This window comes from Artemia franciscana, chromosome 9 (genome assembly GCF_032884065.1).
Source record: "Artemia franciscana chromosome 9, ASM3288406v1, whole genome shotgun sequence".
Taxonomy (NCBI): Eukaryota; Metazoa; Arthropoda; class Branchiopoda; order Anostraca; family Artemiidae; genus Artemia; species Artemia franciscana.
In genome coordinates, this window is record NC_088871.1 from 42,713,816 (window position 1) to 42,739,807 (window position 25,992).

General features: G+C 34.5%; 1 protein-coding gene across 7 annotated transcripts in view; it reads right to left on the minus strand.

Annotated features, from left to right (window-relative positions):
- The window catches only part of LOC136031440 (tryptophan--tRNA ligase, cytoplasmic-like), a 90,297-nt gene that overhangs the window by 40,078 nt on the left and 24,227 nt on the right, over positions 1-25,992 (minus strand). For 4 of the 7 annotated variants that reach the window (XM_065711024.1, XM_065711022.1, XM_065711025.1 and 1 more), the window contains exons 4-5: positions 9,481-9,635; positions 7,019-7,250 (exon numbers count right to left, since the gene is read on the minus strand). In XM_065711024.1, the coding sequence (XP_065567096.1) occupies positions 7,019-7,250; positions 9,481-9,635 (387 nt within the window). Of the gene's footprint in view, positions 1-7,018; positions 7,251-9,480; positions 9,636-13,560; positions 13,664-17,476; positions 17,521-25,992 lie in introns of those variants that run through there. The other 3 variants (XM_065711026.1, XM_065711027.1, XM_065711028.1) reach the window with 3 other exon arrangements.

Genomic DNA, 25,992 nt, shown 5'->3' on the forward strand with positions numbered 1-25,992 from the left:
TTCAAAGACAATGGATACGAAAAAGGATTGTATAAATGCCATTTGCAGACTGTTACATAATTCCTGTCAGGTCAGGAAGATAAAAATTTCACTGTCTGAAGCATCTTTCTCTGCTGAGAAAAACAAATCTGCTGATATTCTGAAGGCAAGCTGATTAACTCCAGATATTTTCGTGTTTTAGAAACAAATCAAGTCCTTATTGTTACTATTAACATAATGATTATTACTGTGGACGAACCCCAAAAAAACTGGGTCAAACTGGCGCCCATTCCCCCCACGTAAAAAAAAAGAAAGAATCAATTACCACACGACTATTAATGCCCTCTCAGGCTTGGTATCTCTGGATAAGGGTTTCCCATATCTTTTTTGCCTTCATAGAATAAGCCTTCCTTGGTAGTGTCAAGGTGCCATCATTACTTTCCGCCATATCAAGAACGCAAGCTTCAGATCGGATTGGACAGGCAACACTCGTCTGTCAAAAGTGAGGGGAGACTCTATCTCTACTCCCCATCCTTCAGCAATACTTAATCTTCAGAAGGAGTACTAGCAAGATAACTTATATTCCCACCTCATTTGGTCCTCAGGGGATCTTTTCTTACGCCATGGTTGACACCTCATACATCCAGGATAATTAACACCCTTGACATGATTTTGGAAACCACGACTGGTTTTAGCCCATCCAACCTTGACAACGGCTTTAAAAAAAACCTTCGTCACGGCTAGACATCAAACAGTACGTTCAGCAGCTGGAGGGTGACTATAGGTTCTTATTTGTACTAATTACTTTCAGCAGCGCCAAAAGAACGCTTTAATCTCTACCTCCGTCAAAGCCCTTGATCAAATCTCATTGTTGGAATTTACAATGACGTCCTCTATATAACAAAACAATAAGTTCTATTTTGGATACTAAGCGATTTTTTGGGGAGCCAACTTGGCCAGCTTTCCAATAAAATATGCATTGGTGCCTTTTTATGTAAGCTGCTATAGATTATCTAGAATTAATAGAATCTAGCAGCTTTAGACAAATGAAGCAAAGAAGTAAAAATTCAGACCATTAGTACTTAAAATGAACAAAAATGAAAACATGATTCTGTCATATCCATGGCGGGAAGGGGGAGGATGGATATTTATTGAGACTCAGTAGTAAGTTATAAAAGTTACAACAAAATCAATTTTAATATAAAAAAACCCCTTTCCTGGTTCTTTCTGTTGAGTGAAAAAAGAAGACTTCCAAATACTGTGAGAACAAGCTAGGGCAAAAGAAAATCAATTTTACTTCCTGAGACTAAATTAGCTAAGGGTGACAAAACACAAGAGAACGAAGAAACAACGGAGAACACACAGCAAGGGAAAGGGGATAAAAATACAAATGGCTGGGTCACGACCTCCGCTCAAAAAAACCTAGACCTCAATTTTTTCTATTCGATAATTTAATATGCCACTTAATATGGGTTTAATATTCAGCTGCCTTTTCACCGTTATTCAAGAAAGGAACTTCTTGTGTTAGTTTTTGTTTTGTCAGATTTGTCAAAATTGTCTGGTAGACTTTAAACTTTAGTAACTTTGTATAAAAAAAAAGAAAAAAAAAATCTTATTCCTTCACTGATGACGGCTGAACGGCGTTCTCAACAGAAATTTTTAAGATTTTCTCTTTTTTTCACTGGCTGATTTCTACCTCAGAGAAGTACCTTACTTTAGTATTTACATTAGACAAAAATGAAAAAGAAAACAAAATATGGTATAAGCGCAGAACTGGGGCTATTCAGAAGGAAACATAATAAGAAAACAATTCTTACTTCATAATATGTAGAAAAATTGTAGCGAATACATTTGGAAGATACTCAACCGATTTTTTTATTTTTCTGCTTTTCTCGTTGACTGTTTTTTTTATTTTTATTTGTTTTCCTACATTTACTCTCTTAACAAATCTTTTGAAAAGGTCATTATAGTCTGTTTAGTTTAAAAGGGCAGGCTGTAAACTCAATTTTTCCCAAAAAGTCTTAAAAACTTTTTGATTTGGCCACATCCTAACTGGCAAGAACTGAGAAATGAAAATGTAAAAAATCAAATCCAGTTTTGACAACAGGCGATAAACTGCGATGAATTTTAGGCTAAGGGTGAAGATCCCGAAAGTGTAAGTTAAAAAAAAATTATCTTGCTTTTTTTATTTCAAAACACAAGTTACTTTCGGAATAGCTGACGTAATTGTTCATAAATTGTATTTTAGATACAGAGATGATTATCAAGAAAATATGCTGAATAAATTCAAGGGTCTTTTTGGTATAAGCCTAGAATTGGCGCTGTTGAGAAGGAAATATGTTAAGAAAACAATTCTTACTTCATAATGTGTAGAAGAATTTTAGTTAACACGTTTTGAAGGCGCTTCAATTATATTTTAGCCTCCCCCCTTCCCCAACGTGCAAATATATAGCCCAAGTGATATATTTTACATGCGTTTTTCCGTTTCCTGATTACGTCAACGTTGATTCAATTTAAGGCATGGGAAATATATAAATTGGGCTATATATTTACACATTAGGGGGGGGGGGGGGTCAGCCCGTCTTATGGGCTTATACCGTATTTTCGGATAATAATATAATAGAAATCATAAAAAGCTTAAAGGGGAAAATAGAAATCATTTCGGTTTAAAATTTTCTTCCTCTCCATTTCCCTCCATATTTGGGAAAGAAATAAGGTACTAACAAACCAGATAATGCTTAAATTCATAAAGGAAAAAGAAGTAAATTATCAAGCCATTATTTATAGTAAAAAAGAGTACGATAAAATACAAATGAAATAACAAATCTAAAAAGAAACAACTGCAAAAAAGTATAATGGCATGAGGGCCCATTATCATAAAGAAACTGTATATGCATCATGAAAAAAAAAACTTACAAGAATGCCCAGCATTCAAAACATAAAGAACATGAAAAATATTTTTATTCTTACGTCAACAAATAGCCAACTTAAGGTTAACAATAGCAGTTTTCCAGAAGGAGACAAGCTAGAACAAAAAAGACACATTCTTGGATTGTTAATTTTATGCTCGATTTCACGGTTTTGTTTACATTCTTACAATTCACCCTCCCCCTTAATTATCTTATATATCTCTTTGCTATATAAAAACTAGGATATATTTATGTTGATCGGATTATCACGTTTCCTTCTATTATTACTCACATTTTTAACTCATTTAAAATAGTTTATTTTATCCAATATTCAGCAAACACTCCGGCTAAACTGAATATCTTGAAGTCGATAGAGAGTAACCGATTTCACAACAGACCAATCGATTGAAAGAACAATAAACAACCATATTATTAGGGCTATATATGTTTCCATCAATGTAATGGGGGTGGGGGGTACATTACCAGGGCAACGACTATTATAATGGAAAATAGCATAAAACAAGGAATATAATGGAGCAACTTTTATTTTTTGTTTGTTTTGTATATAGCCTAAGGCTATATAGAGGGGAGGGTGGGTATTAATTACCAAAAACGCGAACAAGCTCATAAATAAAATAAAATTAGCAATCTAAAAACACCTCTCTTTTTGTCCTTGTATGTCTCCTTCTGGAGAGCCACTATTCGTAACCTTTGTCAATAGCCATTAATGATTGTCTGCTATTTTGAAAAATACCAGAGAAAATATAAAATCCGCACTTAAAAAAAAAAATCCGTTACATGACTCATCCACATCATCAAAAATATCCCTTACATGATTCCACGGTATCATCGAATAACTACCCTTAAATAAATAGTAAACACCACTTACATGATTGCCAGGTGTGTATATATATATATATTATAAAAAAAAACTAGTTTTTTTTAACTGAAAGTAAGGAGCGACATTAAAACTTAAAACGAACAGAAATTACTCCGTATATGAAATGGGTTGTCCCCTCCGCAGTCCCTCGCTCTTTACGCTAAAGTTTTTAATTGTTTTAAAAAGTAGAATTGTGGCAAAGAGTCAAACTTTAGCGTAAAGAGGGAGGGACTGCGGAGGGGACAACCCATTTCATATACGGAGTAATTTCTGTTCGTTTTAAGTTTTAATGTCGCTCCTTACTTTCAGTTAAAAAAACTAGTTTTTTTTTTTATTTAATTTCTGAACGTTTTTGAATTAATGCATGTTTGATTTTGGCTCTCCGCACATAAATTATTGAAATGAAATTAGTATATTAATTTTTTTTTTGGCTAAATGGCTTTCTCTTAGTTTTGATCAGACGATTTTGAGAAATAAGGGGTGGGGAAGGAGGCCTAGCTGCCCTCCGATTTTTCGGTTACTTAAAAAGGCTACTAGAACTTTTAATTTTCAACGAACGTTTTTATTAGTAAAAAATATACGTAACTTAAGAATTGACTTACATAACAAACTTTTATATTCTTATATTTTTATTATGTGTACGAGGGGGTTTGTACCCTCGTTAATACCTCGCTCTTTATACTAAATCGTAAGTTTTGTCCCAATTCTTTAAGAATGACCCCTGAATCAAAAAGGCCGTAGAATAAATAGTTGAAATTACTAAAAATATTTTAGCATAAAGAGCGGGGTATTTATCTCCTCCTAAATACCTTGCTCTTTATGCTAAAGCATTTTTAGAACCCCTCATATGCGTAATAATCTCTGTTCGTTTTAAATTTCAATGCTATTCCTTACTTTCATTTGAAAAAACGTTTTCATGTTTATTTTTTCATTGTTTTTTTTATAGTAATGCTAGAAAATCCTGCGCCCTTTTCATTGAATTTTTCTTCCCCCATGACATATTCCTCAAAGGAAAGATCCTCCCACAAAGCCCTCTCCCATCAACCCCACCCCCCAAACCAAAAAATCCCCATGAAAACGTCTGTACACTTCCCAATAACCATTACTATATGTAAACACTGGTCAAAGTTTGTAACTTGCAGCCCCTTCCCCAGGGATTGTGGGGGAGTTTGTCATTCCCAAAGACATAGTTATTATGGTTTTCGACTATGCGGAACAAAATGGCTATCTTAAAATTTTAATCTGTTGACTTTTGGAAAAAAATTAGCGTGGGAGGGGGCCTATTTGCCCTCCAATTTTTTTATCACTTAAAAAGGGCACTAGAACTTTTCATTTACGTAAGAATGAGCCCTCTTGCGACACTCTAAGACCACCTGGTCGATACGATGACCCCTGGGGAAAAAAAAAAAAACAACAAACAAACACTAATTTAGTCTTTGTCGTTTAGTCGACAAAGACTAAATTAATTGAAACTTATATATTTAGAATCAGCGTAAAAATTCGATTCTTTTGATGTATCTTTTAGCATCAAAATTCCGTTTTTTAGATTTCCGTTTACTATTGAGCCGGGTCGCCCCTTACTACAGTTCTTTACCACGAACTGTTTGAAAAGAAACTAATTCGGTATTTCGGGGCTTCTGACATTATTACTCCTTTGTGGAAGTTAGGCTCAAAATTGAAAAAGGATTATATTTTTTTTTCTGGGCCCCTTCCACCTCTTAGTTCGTTTATTTTCCCGTTAGTTTTCACCTGTTTTCGCTTTATAGTTGTGTTATCTCTTAGCAGTTCTTTCGTTAGTTGAGTTATGGTTGTGGTATATATGTTTTATCGCTCGTACAGTTGTGTTATTTTCAAATTATTCTCCATAATAGAGAGGCTCTGAACACCCAGCATTGTATATTAAGCTCTTAATTTGACGTTTTTTTCTAACGTGACCAGATTCGTCCTGCGCCCTTTTCATTGAATTTTTTCCCCCATGGCATATTTCTCCAAGGAAAGATCCTCCCACATAGCCCCCTCCCTCAACACTACCCCCAAAACCAAAACATCCCCCTGAAAACGTCTGTACACTTCCCAATAACCATTATTATATCATGAAAAGAGAAATCACCAATGCAACAGCACAAACACAACTTGCAGCCCCTCTCCCAGGGACTGTGGGGGAGTAAGTCATCCCCAAATACATAGTTATTATGATTTTCGACTATGCTGAACAAAATGACTATCTCAAAATTTTGATCCGTTGACTTTGGGAAAAAATGAGCGTGGGAGGGGGCCTAGATGTCCTCCAATTTTTTTGGTCACTTAAAAAGGGCACTAGAACTTTTCATTTCCGTTAGAATGAGCCCTCTTGCGACATTCTAGGACCACTTGGTCGATTCAATGACCCCTGGGAAAAAAAAAACAAAAAAAAAAAAAAAAACAAATAAACACACACCCGTGATTTGTCTTCTGGCAAAAAATGCAAAATTCCACATTTTTGTAGATAGGAGCTTGAAACTTCTACAGTAGGGTTCTCTGATACGCTGAATCTGATGGTGTCATTTTCGTTAAGATCCTACGACTTTTAGGGGGTGTTTCCCCCTATTTTCCCAAATAAGGTAAATTTTCTCAGGCTCGTAACTTTTTATGGCTAAGACTAAACTTGGCGAAACTTATATATTTAAAATCAGCATTAAAATGTGATTCTTTTGATGTAGCTATTGATATCAAAATTCAATTTTTTAGAGTTTTGGTTACTATTGAGCCGGATCGCTCCTTACTACAGTTCGTTACCACGAACTGTTTGATTCGTGATAAATAAGCATAAACCTTAAACTAAAAAACAGGTTCAGATTTCAAAGCATAATCGTTTGCTTTGTTTTTTTTTAGTTGGATTTTTTTTTAGAAAAATAATATCTATAGATATTGAAGCACCAAGTAAATGAACAAATGATTAAAATAATTAATAATACAAGATTTAAAAAATCAAATACAAAGTTATGTTTAAAAGATATTTGTTTAGTTAGGTAGTCGCATAATCAGCCCTTTAGTATTAGCTTTAATTATTATGAACATGAAATCAACTTAAAACTATAGAACTAAATACAAAATTAGAGCATAAGTATGTACTATTTATATAAATACATAATTATAAGCTATCAAACAATGTTTTTTATATTACAAAAAAAAAAATATCATATTTTCTATGACAAATATATAAATTATAATAGTCATAAACTATGACAATCATCCTAAAACTACGACTTACTTTGTAAACAAAAATGGAATCAAATGCCCTAAGTGCATTGAATCAGAGGAGGGGCAACGACCAGTGTACAAGTAGAATTTCTGCCCCTTCTCAACACAATCTAAGATGACGTGAAGATCTCGATGGCTAAAAAATACACCCCGTCTTAGGAAGAGATGAACTTCCTCAACGTTAGCAACTCGTTTGAATCGTTCAATTAGTGAGTCATCTATAGCAGAACAACCAAATTTATCTGTAAAAAAGGATTTTCGAAATAAATACATCTGCATGAGATTAATATTAAGCTTTCTAAGAAGTTTTAAAAGAAAGAATAATAGAAGTTTTCTTCATGGGAATAATACAAACTCTAATAAAGAACAGTAAAATTCAAACACTAAGCTTGATAAGCCATGTCTTGGCTGTATTTTACAGCACTATCATCTTTTAGTTAGGGGACCTCCAATAAAGATTGAGAGTCCCAAGAAATCTAGAGGAAATGGAAACATCCATGCCAACAACTCTAATCATTTTCAACAAAACAGCCATTTTTCAAAGCCATCTTGCTGTAGCTTAGGTTCTTCTGGGCCACTCAGCAATGGCTTCTCAGTGTATCTCTTTGTGGATTATATCGTAACATGCAACAACTGAGATCAGGCAAAGACCTGAGTATGATTCTCAGATACAAGAAGATAGTTATTTTTACTAAATTATAACTATTATTAGTTAATAAACCAATCGAATTGGGTGAGCTAATTTATTGACTGGATTAAATGAATAAATTGACATTATTAATTGATTGAAACATTATGCAAATTGATGAAAGTTCATAACATTTAAATAAAACTGTTGTACAGACACGCGTGCTTTATTTAGTTATAAATCTAATTAGTGAATTTTAAATCTAGTAGGAGAATGAGGTTCCGCTGATGCAAGAAGTATTGGCGAAGAAAGAGTGAAGAAGCCAACAATCAATGTGAAGTCAGATGTTGTATTCCTTATAAGACTTGTTTGGCCTTGGTGGGGTTAAGTTTGACAGATCAGTCTAATTGTGTCTTTTGACGGAACTTTTAGATGGATTGTAAGAGAGCAAGGCCGTACCCAGGGGCCTAAATTAAAAAAAAATGCATATAAACAAATTTATTTTGGTTTGACCCCCACCCCCCCCCCCAAGAAAAATTTCCAACCCACAAAAGCGTAACAAAATGTAAAACACTTAACAATCGTGTATTTGTTATTCCCGAGTTTCAGGCTTAAAATGAACAGGGAAAAACATACAAATTCCTAACCATTAGTATTATAACTAGAAAGACCAAAAATAAAAAAACTGTGGCTCCTCTAAGGGGCAATTTTTTTATAAAGTTACTTGCATTTTACATTGAAATGAACTGTGCATCCTGGCTATGTCCATTTTTACGTTTAATTTCCTACACTCAGCAACTGTAATTGGCCACATATGAATTAATTTTTTTTTTAACCAGAAAAGCCTCTGGTGTTAAACCACACAGGGTATGGGAAAAATCCCCCTGAAAGATAAACAATTTAAAGAATAGCTGATAATGTCGTTTTCTAGTCTTAAAATTAGAGATTCGGAAACATAATTTTTTACCAGTCCCGGCAGATCCATTGGCACCAGAGGGTATGGTGGAGCCTGTACCCCCTAGATTTTTTGTCTCCTTCTATAAATTTTAAAAGAATTACTTAATTGTATACTTAAGATTGATCTTCCATCTTCTTTTACTTTTCTTAATTTACATTAGTTGAACTATGTTTTATAGCTTATTTTTTACTTACAGTCTGTTACCACAAACTGTCTGAAAGAATCTCTTAGTCCATTCAATAGAAAACAATTCTTATTTTAACAAACGTTAAAGCACCAAGGACAGTGAAACCCCCATCCTTTTCTATGAAAAAACTTATACAGCTATGAGTGTCTTGAAACATTAGAAAAAAATAAAAAATTGGGATTAATAAAGAATATCTCCAAATTCAGGCATCTAGTTTTTGGTAGTAGTGGAGCCAAATAAATAAATAAAAAAACGTTGCTAAAAAAATCAACGAAAACAAGCTAAAAACATGTGGCACCAAACAGCTTAAGAAGGTGTGGCTTTCCTTTGAAGGTTTACCTGTTTCACAGAATCAACAGATTGTTGATGTTTGAATTATCACAGATGAACAGTGTTGTAAATTTAGCCAGTTATTTTTGCTTATTTATTCTCAGAACGTAATGTGGCAATTCTGATGAAAATGGGATACTACCCTGAAAACAACATAACTCTGAAATAGCAAAAATAAGAATATGAACATCAGAGCTTTCAGATAAAATAGTCCTATAATTTGTTCCAAAGCAACAAAAAAATGTTCTATCTTGATGCCCTTGGTACTTTAAGGTAAAGGTTGATAGTCCTTCCCATTCCATGATAGGGCATTCCTTATTGGGCAATTGTTACACTTGAAGAAAACATTTAAAATTAATATTAACTTACTTATGAGCTTGTCATAGTCAACTCCTTTCATAGATGAGGTATGAACATTCCATGGATCCACAAAATCCTCTACTGCATTTTGCCCATTTTGATCTGCAGCAACCAGTGGTTTACCTGTAGAAGTGTCAAGTACATCTTTTTCAGATGCCATTGTACTGTAAATTCAAAATATTTTGTTAACAAAACCTGACATTTTCTATTGATTTTTAACTGATATATTTAGTATGTTCAGAAACAATTGGGTATGAAAGTTAAATTTATATATATATGTGTATTGCCTATGGACAGGTAGGGGGGGGGGGAAACTGCCAAGGATGTTTCAAAGCTCCCTTGCTGCCCCCTACCAGGTAAACTTAAAATATTACTTTAACAGACCACTTCCATGTTTTTATCCCCCAGGACAGAATCTTCCCCCTAAAAACTGACTCCTCAAACAGTCAGACCTGTGTACACCTTTGTTATGAATATTTTTCATCAAAACTTTCACCTTATATTTGTAATACTTGTAGGCAATAGTGTTAATGTTTCTTTAACAAAAGGAGAGGGCCAAGGGAAATTTCTTTTGATACAAATGTTTATTATTATTATTCATAATGTACATAAATTATGTTTGACATATATTTCTATTATCTCTGAATAACTGACAAGAAAAAAATCCATTGGGGCTTCTTGTTTAGCAGCAAACTAGATAGTGATGAATAGTACACTCACTGGTAACCTGCACTGCTTAGATCACTTCTATTATTTCTCATTTAAAATATATTTAACTATTCCTCTTTTCCTTTTTTTATTCCTCCTCACATCCAATTTTCTCTTTTTTCCAGCCTAAAATTTTTTTGCATCTTCATTGAAATCAAAAATTGAGAATTTAAATAAAAATTCTTCCCATCCACCCTCCCATATATTTTTCCAATTCCATTCCTCACAAAGGATACATAAAGAATAATCATCAGGATAGCCAGAGCCCAGAAAAGGTACAAAACAAGAAAACACAGGGAAATGGCAGAGGTATGCAAAGGCTTAGAACCTTGCCCAAAATGCAATTAGAAAACTGAAATCTGAAAATGAAGAGCAGCTTGCCACATATATTAAGGTAAACCCTGTATCCTTTTAGAGACATGTTTCTGCTAAGAATCCTAACCATTTCTGACCACAAACATTACAGATTAACCCACTCATCCTCAGTAGACAAGGCTAGTGTATTGAATACCCAGTTTAGTTCTGCTTTCACCATCTGATCTTGTCTAACTTTCCCTGCAGCACCTGCAGATTTAATACCTGATCCAATACCAGAATTGTCAGTTACTGAGGAAATGGTCTTAACTAGCCTTGATAAGCTTGGTGTTAACAAACCCAAATGAGGAATGACAAAAATCAGCAATGAGCAAATGAAATGCATCCAAGTCTTCTCAAGGATTGCTGAAATGTTCTCAGTTCTCCCCTGTGTAGACTGTTCCAGCTGTACCAACAAAATGGAGAACTACCATCAGATTGGAAAACATCCTATATCACACCAATCCACAAAAAAAGCCCCATCATGTCAAAAATGACTGTCCCAACCACATTGCAATTATAAAGGTGCTCAAGAGATATATCAGCAAAGCTGTAATTCAGCACTTTGAAACTAACAACATACTCACTTCCCCTCAACATGGCTTTGGATATATAGGATCATTGATAACTAACCTACTACAGGCATATGAGTATGTCATATCATTGTTGGATAAAAATTTCTCTGTCAACATGGTGCTTCTAAAATGCACAAAAGCATTTGTCTGAGTTTGTCATGAATTCCTCACCACCAAACAAAAGCAGAAGCTGTTGATGAGGTTATTTTCCAGTGGATACAGAGTTTTCTATCAGAAAGAATGCAACTTGTAAGAGTTAAATACCCTTAAGAGTTCATTGCTGTCATTTCTCCTCATTTACAACTGTTTTAAGCAGCATTCCCTATGGGACCATTTCTTGGACCAAGTCTCTTCAACTTGAATATAAATGATGTACCCAACCTTCTCTCAAACCTCTTCACTCTTTATGATGATGATTCAAAACTTTTTGGTAAAGTAGCTACATCCTCTGACCTGCAATTTATCCAAAAGGATCTTAACATTCTTATTCTTGGGACATGGGCTGATACATGGCTCCTCTCTTTCAATGCTGATAAATGCCAGTTAATCCACTTTGCCAATCACAATCTACATCAGCAGTAACATCTCAAGGTAACCCCCTTTCTGTAGTAGTTTTTGAAGAAAGAAATTTTGGAGTTGTTGTGGATCATCAACTTAAGTTCAGCATCCATATAAAATCTGTATAGTTGTCTTCCCTCCAATCTCTCAGAAAGATCAAAAGATATATCTCAAAAGAACATTTTGTAATTAGAGAGCACTACAAAAAAAAATTTTCAACAAATACTCTTCAATCCAATAAATAAGCCATTTCCTTAGCCAGGAAGTAACAAACTTGTGGAATCAACTCTCTGAAGATACAGTGGGTGCATTCAAGCAAAATCCTGACAAAGAATGACTACAGCAGGAGTACAATCAGGAAGCTCTTGACTCATCAACCCAAATATAGCAAGCAACTTTATGAAACAACCTATAGAAGTCATCATAGAGCATTACAAGGAAGGAAAATCTTTACATTTGCTCCAAACAGTAATTTATGGTAATTCTTCCATTTTTGTATTCCTCTTATATTTAGTCAAATGCACTGATAAAAAAAAAACTGTACCTATCTATTAGCCAGTACACACTTGAGAATTTGGATCTACATGCATGGGGTTGAAACAACAGAGATGATTGGGAGATAAATAGGAAATATACAGTTTGGGATATAATATACATGATTGGGAGATGTATAGGATATACATAGTTTGGGCTATATATTTGCACAGGGTTGCATGCAAAATATAACCTAACCTAACCAAAATACCAACTAAATATTTATTACAATATAGCTTTCCACTGAGCTGAAGCTAATTGTCTGTGCATACAAATAGCAATAAACTGCTTATTGTCTGATTTTATAGATCCACATTCTTGTGTGTGTAGGCTACTAGTTAACAGTTAAGCACCAAAATAATATTTGGTACCTCAACTCCTTGATTTTTTGCAGGCATAAGTCAAAGTTGTAAAGTTTACAAATAGATAGTAATAATGCAACTTTTAGGAAGCAATTGTATTCTAAGATTAAGGGCTCAAAATATAATTTCCCCCAGAAAGGGTGATTATTGAATTACAAAAGAGCACAAAGGCGGAATCAAGTGATCTATTCACTCCTATTCTAGTGAAATTATTGGAGTGACATATTTACTGAATTCTCAAAAATAGCCAGACACCCATTGAAAATGATACCAGTTTTCTTTATTTGTATATAAAGGAGGCCTGTATTGCAGATAAAGTAGGCCTGTAGTGGAAGAATCCTTAAAATGTGTTAACTAAAATTTTCCAGCATATCATAAAGTAAGAATGGGCAATGTTTATATTAACAGATTATTCAGATGAAACTTTGTGTTTGGCTCAAGCATTAAGTAGGCCTATTGGGAATCCAAGCAAAACTCTGGTTTCAGTCTCTCTCTGCTGAATGCCAAGTTAGTGTCATAAGATTATAATGAGTAGTCAGAATTTGGACTGACACAACACTAATGTCCTTGCCCTCTGGTTGCTGTCTAACAGAATTTAGAATTTGTTTAGAATAAGAATTGTTTTCTGATTTCTTGATTCTTTCTCAATAGCCATAATTGTGGATATAGCCTAAATATCCTTTAGGGAGCCACTGTTTTCTAATAATACTATACTAGGCATATTCTAGACCCCAAGCTCTGTCTATAGGGTCCTAGATCTTCTTGGGTAGCCTACAATATTACTAAATCATTATTACAGGGGGTATATATGCAGATTTTTATAAGGAGGATTCATTCATGAAAGAAAACAATTATGAATATATTTTCCGATTATTCCAGAATCATTTGGTAAAAAAGTATGAAAATAATAATCCAAATCAGAACTAGCATACTGGGTTTATCACAGTTTTACCACCTGTCTAGTCCCCCCCCCCCCAAAAAAAAAAAAATGTAGGTACCTAACCTATCGGTTTTCATCAGCCAGTATCTAGAGAACCTTGCAAGTCTTTTTTCTATCTGACCGCGCCTACGCTTTGCAGGATAGAATAATTCTTGCTATAAAGTAGGTAGCGTTTGCTAAAAAAGCGTCTATGGTAGAGGTAGTCAATGGAAGTCAATGGTAGAGATAAAATGTATATAATGCAGACGTTCAACAATTTTATGATACCGATTAATTTGGAATTTGTGCTCATCTATCTTCAGATTCTTAGGCTTCTAGCATGCATCAGAGCAGAGCCATTCAAAGAGGGGGTAGCTGCCCAGAGCGCCATTTTACCTAAACGCTCTTTTTGTTTTTGGACACTCAAGGTAAAACATGCTTATATTTATTGGACCTTTCAACTATGATGAAACAAATGGCGATCTCACTTTTTCGTTTGGACGTTTTGGGAGGGGAAAGGAACACGAGAAAGGTCTAGCTGTCCTCATTTCTGTTTGGTCACTTAAAGCGGCACTTAAGCTTTTAACTTTTGTTCGAATGAGCCCATTTCCCGATCTTCTAGGATCCTTGTTTTGATACGATCATCCATAAAGGAAACAAAAAAGAACAACAGACAATAGACATCCATAACCTTTTTTTTTGGCAAAAAATAAATAATTCTAAATACTTGTGGACGGGAGCTTGAAATTTTTACAATTGGGTTCTCTGGATGCTTTGTAGGGATGGTGGGGGGGCAGATGCCTCAAAGGGTGGATTTTAATGCCAAAAGATCCATATAAACTGTCATCATGAGAGTAAAGAGTAACAGTAAACCCCAAAATAAGCAGAGTAAATTTCGTATAGGAGACTTCCGTTCCTCATCCCCGACCTCCTCCTCATGGTCATATACAATCGGAAAAACATTTAGAGAAAAACTACCAAGTGATAAAAATCGCCATCTGAAAAATATTTTCCAATGGTAAATGTTATTTCGGATTGTAAACAATAAGTAAGTTTATTGTGAAAAGAAATTTATAAAAAAAACCTAAAACCCCTTGAAAACGGCAAAAATTGTACCATTGTACCATTGGAATCAGCATTTTTGATAACCTGGAATAGGGAAATTACAGTCACCCTCCTAGAAAAACAAGGAAAACGACTATTTTGCATGGGTAGCACTGATCTGTCCCGTTTTTTTTTTTTTTTTTTTTTCCCACCAGGGGTAGTGAATGCCCAGAACATCAGAGAGATGTTTAATTGCTCATTTGAACGGAAATTAAATTTAACCAAAAGTTCAAAACACGTTTTGAAAATAAGTGCCTAGTAAAAAAAATTACCATCTGACACTGACTCAGGAACGGCAACTATTATTTCGGTTTGCCTTGAAAGTGAAAGTTTATTGCGAAAAGAAATTTATGGTGATTTTAAAAAGACGTCTGAAACCCCTCAAAAATGACGTCAGATCAATATGAAAAGCTTATCATTGGAAGCAGCATGGTCGAAAACCTAATACAAAGAAATCATAGTTCCCCTTCTTGACAAACAATGAAAATCACTTTTTTTGCATCGGTAGCGTTGATCTGTCTCCCGTTTTTTTCGTTCTTTTTTTTTCAGCAGTCCTAGTTGGCTACCAGAACGTCATAGAGATTCTTAATGGTTCATTCGAAAGCTTTTTCTCACGTATATGTACTTTTTGTAAATCCCGCCATCTGCAAGTGCCATATGGCACTAAAATGGCTTTTTTGTGTCATTTCTCAAGGGGTGGCATTAGCAGGTTACCACAATATCGTAGACAGATTTTTTCTAGGTCATATAAAGGATATTGCTCATATCTACGTCCTACAAACAAATTCCACCATCAAAAAATTCCAAATGGCTCTAAGAACGGGACTTTTGGTGCCATGTTTCAACTGGAAAAGCTGAGGCTTGTGGGTTACCAGAACTTTGAAGTGATTTTTAATGATTCCTTTGAAAGCTATTGCTCTTATATACGTGATGTTTATCAATTCTATCATTCGGAAGTGTGATAGAGCACTAAAAAGTATTTTTGGCGCCATTTCTCAAGTAGAAAAGTTTGGAAGCATAAAACGCTATCGCTGTAATAACTATTGTCCAAAATCCTTAAATGGAAGCTTTCAAAAACACCTCCTGTATGTTCTTCCTCTAAGCTCTTTAATCAGCTACGTAATTAAGGTAGGCTGGAAACACCAATTATTTCTCTCTTGTTTTTTTTTCCAATAACGATTTTTTCTCATATATGATTATTGTTAAAAAATGATAATTTCATTGATTTTGTAAATGTGATGCACTCATTTTTAAAGAATGTCCCGTGAAGGTATTATGTACAGCATGTTGATTTAAAAGAGAATAGAGGTCATCTAGTTCACGGTTTTTAACAGCAAAATTCTGTAAAAATCCTGAGGGGGTGGAAGGGGGATGTAAATTTGGAGCCATTGTTTTCCAAATGAAGTTAAAATGACAAAGAAAACTGAAAAACGAGCCATATAGCAATAAAAAAGCTAAAGTTCTACTAAAGAAAACTGAGCTCTTTCAGAGGATGCTTGAATTGTGCAGGTCTTTCTTAGTTTTGACAACATTTTGGATAAACTAAATTTCAGCTTGGGGATGGGAAAATTGGGGTCTGGGGGAATACACAACGAGAAGACATTTCCATCACGGCTAGGACAGCAGTGCAATTTTAACTGGAACTGCATATATGTCTTCAGTGCCTAAACATTAATTGTTCTGTAAAGTATGGATAATAAACTTTTTGTTGTAAACTGAAAGCTCATCGTAACTGTCAAGGTTGTCTGCAGTATTCTCTAGAGGTTTCTTATCTCCCCTAGATCGCTGATGATTAGAAATTACAAAAAAAAAACAATTTTCAACTGAAAGTAAGGAGCGGTATACAAATTTAAAACAAACATGAATTATTTTGTGTAAAGAAAAAGACTACGGCAGTATTATTTCTACATTAAATTTTAATCAAAAACGAGCAAAAATTAATTAAAAAAACTAGATTTTTCTGAGGGAAGTAAAGTGCGAAGTTTAAACTTAAAGCGAACGACACAAAATCCAAGCATAAAAACAGGAATATTGACTTGGGAGTCAAAAGTGAGTAGGTAGCCTGAAAACAATAAACTAATCTATAAAGCTTATAGTCATACACCAGTTATGACATCAGTAACTATCAGTACGCAATTATAACTATCTTAATAACATGAACATAAAATTAAATATGTTTGTAATAACCACTGTCGTTGAACAACATATAGAAAAACTGGCTTGATTTATCAGGTAACGTTTTGGTCTCACCAGCTATAATACCAATAGTGAGTAATATACAATTTAAGTTTTTAAGAAATACGCTTTAAAATGATTTATCTTTACACTTTTAAGTGTCCTTAAATTATATACTTTTTCTGTACCTTAACTCTTATATTATTTTGTGTTTTCAGTAAAACAGTAGTTTTCTATAATCCTAGAAACACAGGGAAACATAACTAGTTGGTTTATTTGTGCTGCTTTTATTGATATATATCAGATAGGCTGTGAAGCAATAATTTTTGTTCGTTTTAAGTTTCAAAATTCGCTCTTTACTTCCCTCGGAAAAACTTTGTATTTTAAATTAATTAAAGTAAAAAGTGATTGGAGACCAACCATCCCCTGCCATAGAAATGTTTTTTGATATCTGGTCCTTTTGTTACACCTTGGGACATCTGACCGATATTTTTAGGTACCTATTTTTGTACATTTTTCTATGGCAGCTCAATTTTGCATATGGGGGAATTACCCAGTGGGATTTCTTGGGGAGATGGGGTTTTCGCGGGGGAATTTTCCAAGGATGAATTGCTATGCTAGAAGCCTAGAAATCTGAAGATAGATGAGCACAAATTCCAAATTAATCGGTATCATAAAATTGTTGAACGTCTGCATTATATACATTTTATCTTTACCATTGACTTCCATTGACTACCTCTACCATTGACGCTTTTTTAGCAAACGCTACCTACTTTATAGCAAGAATTATTTTATCCTGCAAAGCGTAGGCGCGGTCAGATAGAAAAAAGACTTGCAAGGTTCTCTAGATACTGGCTGATGAAAACCGATAGGTTAGGTGCATTTTTTTTTTTTGGGGGGGGGAGGGGGGACTAGACAGGTGGTAAAACTGTGATAAACCCAGTATGCTAGTTCTGATTTGGATTATTATTTTCATACTTTTTACCAAATTATTCTGGAATAATCGGAACATATATTCATAATTGTTTTCTTTCATGAATGAATCCTTATAAGAATCTGCATATATACCCCCTGTAATAATGATTTAGTAATATTGTAGGCTACCCAAGAAGATCTAGGACCCTATAGACAGAGCTTGGGGTCTAGAATATGCCTAGTATAGTATTATTAGAAAACAGTGGCTCCCTAAAGGATACATTTCGGTATTATATCCACAATTATGGCTATTGAGAAAGAATCAAGAAATCAGAAAACAATTCTTATGGGTAATGTTTAGCCTTTAATAACAGACTATTCAGCTAGGTAAGAAACAAATTTACCTTTTAAGTCAGAATTGCATTCTGAATCTATATTTAACATTCATTTGTGTCAGAAATGGGCTCTCCCTATGCAAACTGTGTTAAATATGATTATTCTGCATATTATAAAGTAGGAATTGTTTTCTTAACATTTCCTTATGGGAAGGAGCTTATATAGGCCTAGCCTATACCTTAATTTGGATTCAAGATGCAATTCTGACTATAGAGGTAAGTTTTTACTGAAGAGGTAAGTTCTGGCATATGAAATTCTGTTAGACAGCAACCAGAGGGCAAGGACATTAGTGTTGTGTCAGTCCAAATTCTGACTACTCATTATAATCTTATGACACTAACTTGGCATTCAGCAGAGAGAGACTGAAACCAGAGTTTTGCTTGGATTCCCAATAGGCCTACTTAGTGCTTGAGCCAAACACAAAGTTCCATCTGAATAATCTGTTAATATAAACATTGCCCATTCTTACTTTATGATATGCTGGAAAATTTTAGTTAACACATTTTAAGGATTCTTCCTCTACAGGCCTACTTTATCTGCAATACAGGCCTCCTTTATGTACAAATAAAGAAAACTGGTATCATTTTCAACAGGTGTCTGGCTATTTTTGAGAATTCAGTAAATATGCCATTCTAATAATTTCACTAGAATGGGAGTGAAAAGATTTCTTGATGCCTCCTTTATGCTCTTTTGTAATTCAATAATCACCCTTTCTGGAGGAAATTATATTTTGAGCCCTTAATCTTAGAATACTATTGCTTCCTAAAAGTTGCATTATTACTATCTATTTGTAAACTTTACAACTTTGACTTATGCCTGCAAATATCAAGGAGTTGAGGTACCAAATATTATTTTGGTACTTACCTGTTAGCTAGTAGCCTATGCACACAAGAATGTGGATCTATAAAATCAGACAATAAGCAGTTTATTGCTATTTGTATACACAGACAATTAGCTTCAGCTCAGTGGAAAGCTATATCTTAGTAAATATTTAGTTGGTATTTTGGTTAGGTTAGATTACATTTTGCATGTACTCCTGTTGTAGTCATTCTTTGTCAGGATTTTGCTTGAATGCACCCACCAAATCAGTAGCCACTGTATCTTCAGAGAGTTGATTCCACAAGTTTGTTACTTACTGGCTAAAGAAATGGCTTATTTATTGGATTGAAGAGTAATTGTTGAAGATTTTTTTTTTGTGAATGCTCTCTAATTACAAAATGTTCCAGTGGGGACAAGGAGATCAGGAAGAATATTTTTGGAAATAATGTTGCAGGCCTAATTATTTTGCCATATTTCCTCTAGCATGTAAGAGTAATCAGCATCAAAGTATGTAAATGCTCATATGTGTATGTATGAAGATATGGCATTTGTTTGAGGCTTTCAATCACTTTGATTGCTCTTTGCTGTACTCTTTCTAGTCTTTCTTTGTTTTCTTGGAGTAGGGTGACACCAGGAACATTCCAACCTCTAGGGGTGGGCAAACTAGTGCCTTGTAGAGCTTCTTAAATACTTTCGGGCATCTTTTGGAGATGTTCTTTTGATCTTTCTGAGAGATTGGAGGGAAGACAACAATACAGATTTTATATGGGTGCTGAACTTAAGTTGATGATCAACAACAACTCCAAGATTTCTTTCTTCAGAAACTACTGCAGAAAGGGGGTTACCTTGGAGATGGTACTGGTGATGTAGATTGTGATTGCCAGAGTGGATTAACTGGCATTTGTCAGCATTGAAAGAGAGGAGCCATGTATCAGCCCAAGTCCCAAGAATAAAAATTTTAAGATCCTTTTGGATAAATTGCAGGTCAGAGGGTGTAGCTACTTTACCAATAAGTTTTGAATCATCAGCATAAAGAGTGAAGAGGTTTGAGAGAAGGTTGGTTACATCATTTATATTGAAGTTGAAGAGACTTGGTCCAAGAAATGGTCCCATAGCAAATGCTGCTTAAAACAGTTGTAGATGAGGAGAAATGACAGCAATGAACTCTTAAGGGTAATTAACTCTTACAAGTTGCATTCTTTCTGAAAGAAAACTCTGTATCCACTGGAAAATAACCTCATCAACAGCTTCTGCTTTTGTTTGGTGGTGAGGAATTCATGACAAACTCAGACAAATGCTTTTGTGCATTTTAGAAGCACCATGTTGACAGAGAAATTTTTATCCAACAATGATATGACATACTCATATGCCTGTAGTAGGTTAGTTATCAATGATCCTATATATCCAAAGCCACGTTGAGGGGAAGTGAGTATGTTGTTAGTTTCAAAGTGCTGAATTACAGCTTTGCTGATATATCCCTTGAGCACCTTTATAATCGCGATGTGGTTGGGACAGTCATTTTTGACATGATGGGGCTTTTTTTGTGGATTGGTGTGATATAGGATGTTTTCCAATCCGATGGTAGTTCTCCATTTTGTTGGTACAGCTGGAACAGTCTACACAGGGGAGAACTGAGAACATTTCAGCAATCCTTGAGAAGACTTGGATGCATTTCATTTGCTCATTGCTGATTTTTGTCATTCCTCATTTGGGTTTGTTAACACCAAGCTTATCAAGGCTAGTTAAGACCATTTCCTCAGTAACTGACAATTCTGGTATTGGATCAAGTATTAAATCTGCAGGTGCTGCAGGGATAGTTAGACAAGATCAGATGGTGAAAGCAGAGCTAAACTGGGTATTCAATTCACTAGCCTTGTCTACTGAGGCTGAGTGGGTTAATCTGTAATGTTTGTGATCAGAAATGGTTAGGATTCTTAGCAGGAACATGTCTCTAAATGGATATGGGGTTTGCCTTAATATCTGTGGCAAGCTGCTCCTCATGTTCAGATTTCAGTTTCCTAATTGCATTTTGGGCAAGGATTTAAGCCTTTGCATACCTCTGCCAATTTCCCTGTGTTTTCTTGTTTTGTACCTTTTCTGGGCTCTGGCTATCCTGATGATTATTCTTTATGTATCGTTTGTGAGGAATGGAATTGGAAAAATATATGGGAGGGTGGATGGGAAGAATTTCTCTTTAAATTCCCAAGTTTTGATTTCAATGAAGATGCAAAACAATTTCTAGGGTGGAAAAAAAGAAAATTAGATGTGTGGTGGAATAAAAGAAGAAAAAGAGGAATAGTTAAATATATTTTAAATGAGAAATAACAGAAGTGATCTAAGCAGTGCAGGTTACCAGTGAGTGCAGTATCATCACTATCTAGTTTGCTTCTAAACAAGAAGCCTCAATGGATTTTTTTCTTGTCAGTTATTCAGAGATAATAGAAATATATGTCAAACATAAACTCTTGAAATAGTATGAATAATAATAATAACAAACATTTTTATCAAAAGAAATTTCCCTTGACCCTCTCCTCTTTTTGTTAAAGAAACATTAACATTATTGCCCACAATTATTACAAATATAAGGTGAGAGTTTTGATGAAAATATATTCATAACAAAGGTGTACACAGGTCTGACTGTTTGGGGAGGTGGTAGTCAACTATTCTTTAAATTGTTTATCTTTCAGGGGGATTTTCCCATACCCTGTGTGGGTTAACACCAGAGGCGTTTCTGGTTTAAAAAAAAATTAATTCATATGTGGCCAATTACAGTTGCTGAGTGTAGGAAATTAAACGTAAAAATGGACATAGCCAGGATGCACAGTTCATTTCAATGTAAAAAGCAAGTAACTTTATAGAAAAATTGCCCCTTAGAGGAGCCACAGTTTTTTTATTTTTGGTCTTTCTAGTTATAATACTACTGGTTAGGAATTTGTATGTTTTTCCCCCTTTTCGTTTTAAGCCTGAAACTTGCAAATAACAAATACCCGATTGTTAAGTGTTGTACATTTTGTTACGATTTTGTGCGTTGGAAATTTTTTCTTGGGGGGGGGGGCGGGGGTCAAACCAAAATAAATTTCTTTATATGCATTTTTGTTAATTTAGGCCCCTGGGTATGGCCTTGCTCTCTTACAATCCATCTAAAAGTTCTGTCAAAAGACACAATTAGACTGATCTGTCAAACTTAACCCCACCAAGGCCAAACAAGTCTTATAAGGAATACAACATCTGACTTCACATTGATTGTTGGCTTCTTCAATCTTTCTCCGTCAATACTTCTTGCATCAGCGTAACCTCATTCTCCAACTAGATTTAAAATTCACTAATTAGATATAAAACTAAACAAAGTCCGTACAACAGTTGTATTTAAATGTTATGAACTTTAATCAATTTGCATAATGTTTCAATTAATTAATAATGTCAATTTATTCATTTAATCCAGTCAATAAATTAGCTCACCCAATTCGATTGGTTTATTAACTAATAATAGTTATAATTTAGTAAAAATAACTATCTTCTTGTATCTGAGAATCATACTCAGGTCTTTGCCTGATCTCAGTTGTTGCATGTTACGATATAATCCACAAAGAGATACACTGAGAAGCCATTGCTGAGTGGCCCAGAAGAACCTAAGCTACAGCAAGATGGCTTTGAAAAATGGCTGTTTTGTTGAAAATGATTAGAGTTGTTGGCATGGATGTTTCCATTTCCTCTAGATTTCTTGGGACTCTCAATCTTTATTGGAGGTCCCCTAACTAAAAGATGATAGTGCTGTAAAATACAGCCAAGACATGGCTTATCAAGCTTAGTGTTTGAATTTTACTGTTCTTTATTAGAGTTTGTATTATTCCCATGAAGAAAACTTCTATTATTCTTTCTTTTAAAACTTCTTAGAAAGCTTAATATTAATCTCATGCAGATGTATTTATTTCGAAAATCCTTTTTTACAGATAAATTTGGTTGTTCTGCTATAGATGACTCACTAATTGAACGATTCAAACGAGTTGCTAACGTTGAGGAAGTTCATCTCTTCCTAAGACGGGGTGTATTTTTTAGCCATCGAGATCTTCACGTCATCTTAGATTGTGTTGAGAAGGGGCAGAAATTCTACTTGTACACTGGTCGTTGCCCCTCCTCTGATTCAATGCACTTAGGGCATTTGATTCCATTTTTGTTTACAAAGTAAGTCGTAGTTTTAGGATGATTGTCATAGTTTATGACTATTATAATTTATATATTTGTCATAGAAAATATGATATTTTGTAATATAAAAAACATTGTTTGATAGCTTATAATTATGTATTTATATAAATAGTACATACTTATGCTCTAATTTTGTATTTAGTTCTATAGTTTTAAGTTGATTTCATATTTATAATAATTAAAGCTAATACTAAAGGGCTGATTATGCGACTACCTAACTAAACAAATATCTTTTAAACATAACTTTGTATTTGATTTTTTAAATCTTGTATTATTAATTATTTTAATCATTTGTTAATTTACTTGGTGCTTCAATATCTATAGATATTATTTTTCTAAAAAAAAAAATCCAACTAAAAAAAACAAAGCAAACGATTATGCTTTGAAATCTGAACCTGTTTTTTAGTTTAAGGTTTATGCTTATTTATCACGAATCAAACAGTTTGTGGTAACGAACTGTAGTAAGGAGCGATCCGGCTCAATAGTAACCAAAACTCTAAAAAATTGAATTTTGATATCAATAGCTACATCAAAAGAATCACATTTTAATTCTGATTTTAAATATATAAGTTTCACCAAGTTTAGTCTTAGCCATCAAAAGTTACGAGCCTGAGAAAATTTACCTTATTTAGGAAAATAGGGGGAAACACCCCCTAAAAGTCGTAGGATCTTAACGAAAATGACACCATCAGATTCAGCGTATCAGAAAACCCTACTGTAGAAGTTTCAAGCTCCTATCTACAAAAATGTGGAATTTTGCATTTTTTGCCAGAAGACAAATCACAGGTGTGTGTTTATTTGTTTGTTTTTTTTTTTTTTTTGTTTTTTTTTCCCAGGGGTCATTGAATCGACCAAGTGGTCCTAGAATGTCGCAAGAGGGCTCATTCTAACGGAAATGAAAAGTTCTAGTGCCCTTTTTAAGTGACCAAAAAAATTGGAGGACATCTAGGCCCCCTCCCACGCTCATTTTTTCCCAAAGTCAACGGATCAAAATTTTGAGATAGCCATTTTGTTCAGCATAGTCGAAAATCATAATAACTATGTATTTGGGGATGACTTACTCCCCCACAGTCCCTGGGAGAGGGGCTGCAAGTTGTGTTTGTGCTGTTGCATTGGTGATTTCTCTTTTCATGATATAATAATGGTTATTGGGAAGTGTACAGACGTTTTCAGGGGATTTTTTGGTTTTGGGGGTAGGGTTGAGGGAGGGGGCTATGTGGGAGGATCTTTCCTTGGAGAAATATGCCATGTGGGAAAAAATTCAATGAAAAGGGCGCAGGACGAATCTGGTCACGTTAGAAAAAAACGTCAAATTAAGAGCTTAATATACAATGCTGGGTGTTCAGAGCCTCTCTATTATGGAGAATAATTTGAAAATAACACAACTGTACGAGCGATAAAACATATATACCACAACCATAACTCAACTAACGAAAGAACTGCTAAGAGATAACACAACTATAAAGCGAAAACAGGTGAAAACTAACGGGAAAATAAACGAACTAAGAGGTGGAAGGGGCCCAGAAAAAAAAATATAATCCTTTTTCAATTTTGAGCCTAACTTCCACAAAGGAGTAATAATGTCAGAAGCCCCGAAATACCGAATTAGTTTCTTTTCAAACAGTTCGTGGTAAAGAACTGTAGTAAGGGGCGACCCGGCTCAATAGTAAACGGAAATCTTAAAAACGGAATTTTGATGCTAAAAGATACATCAAAAGAATCGAATTTTTACGCTGATTCTAAATATATAAGCTTCAATTAATTTAGTCTTTGTCATCAAAAGTTACGAGCCTGAGAAAATTTGCCCTATTTTGGAAAAAAGGGGGAAACATCCCCTAAAGGTCATAGAATCTTAACGAAAATTACACTATCGCATTCGGCATATCAGAGAACTCTATAGCAAAAATTTCAAGCTCCTATCTAAAATAATGTGGAATTTCATATTTTTTGCCAGAAGACAAATCACGGGTGCGTGTTTATTTGTTTGTTTGTTGTTTTTTTTTCTTTTCCCCAGGGGTCATCGTATCGACCAGGTGGTCTTAGAGTGTCGCAAGAGGGCTCATTCTTACGTAAATGAAAAGTTCTAGTGCCCTTTTTAAGTGATAAAAAAATTGGAGGGCAAATAGGCCCCCTCCCACGCTAATTTTTTTCCAAAAGTCAACAGATTAAAATTTTAAGATAGCCATTTTGTTCCGCATAGTCGAAAACCATAATAACTATGTCTTTGGGAATGACAAACTCCCCCACAATCCCTGGGGAAGGGGCTGCAAGTTACAAACTTTGACCAGTGTTTACATATAGTAATGGTTATTGGGAAGTGTACAGACGTTTTCATGGGGATTTTTTGGTTTGGGGGGTGGGGTTGATGGGAGAGGGCTTTGTGGGAGGATCTTTCCTTTGAGGAATATGTCATGGGGGAAGAAAAATTCAATGAAAAGGGCGCAGGATTTTCTAGCATTACTATAAAAAAAACAATGAAAAAATAAACATGAAAACGTTTTTTCAAATGAAAGTAAGGAATAGCATTGAAATTTAAAACGAACAGAGATTATTACGCATATGAGGGGTTCTAAAAATGCTTTAGCATAAAGAGCAAGGTATTTAGGAGGAGATAAATACCTCGCTCTTTATGCTAAAATATTTTTAGTAATTTCAACTATTTATTCTACGGCCTTTTTGATTCAGGGGTCATTCTTAAAGAATTGGGACAAAACTTACGATTTAGTATAAAGAGCGAGGTATTAACGAGGGTACAAACCCCCTCGTACACATAATAAAAATATAAGAATATAAAAGTTTGTTATGTAAGTTAATTCTTAAGTTACGTATATTTTTTACTAATAAAAACGTTCGTTGAAAATTAAAAGTTCTAGTAGCCTTTTTAAGTAACCGAAAAATC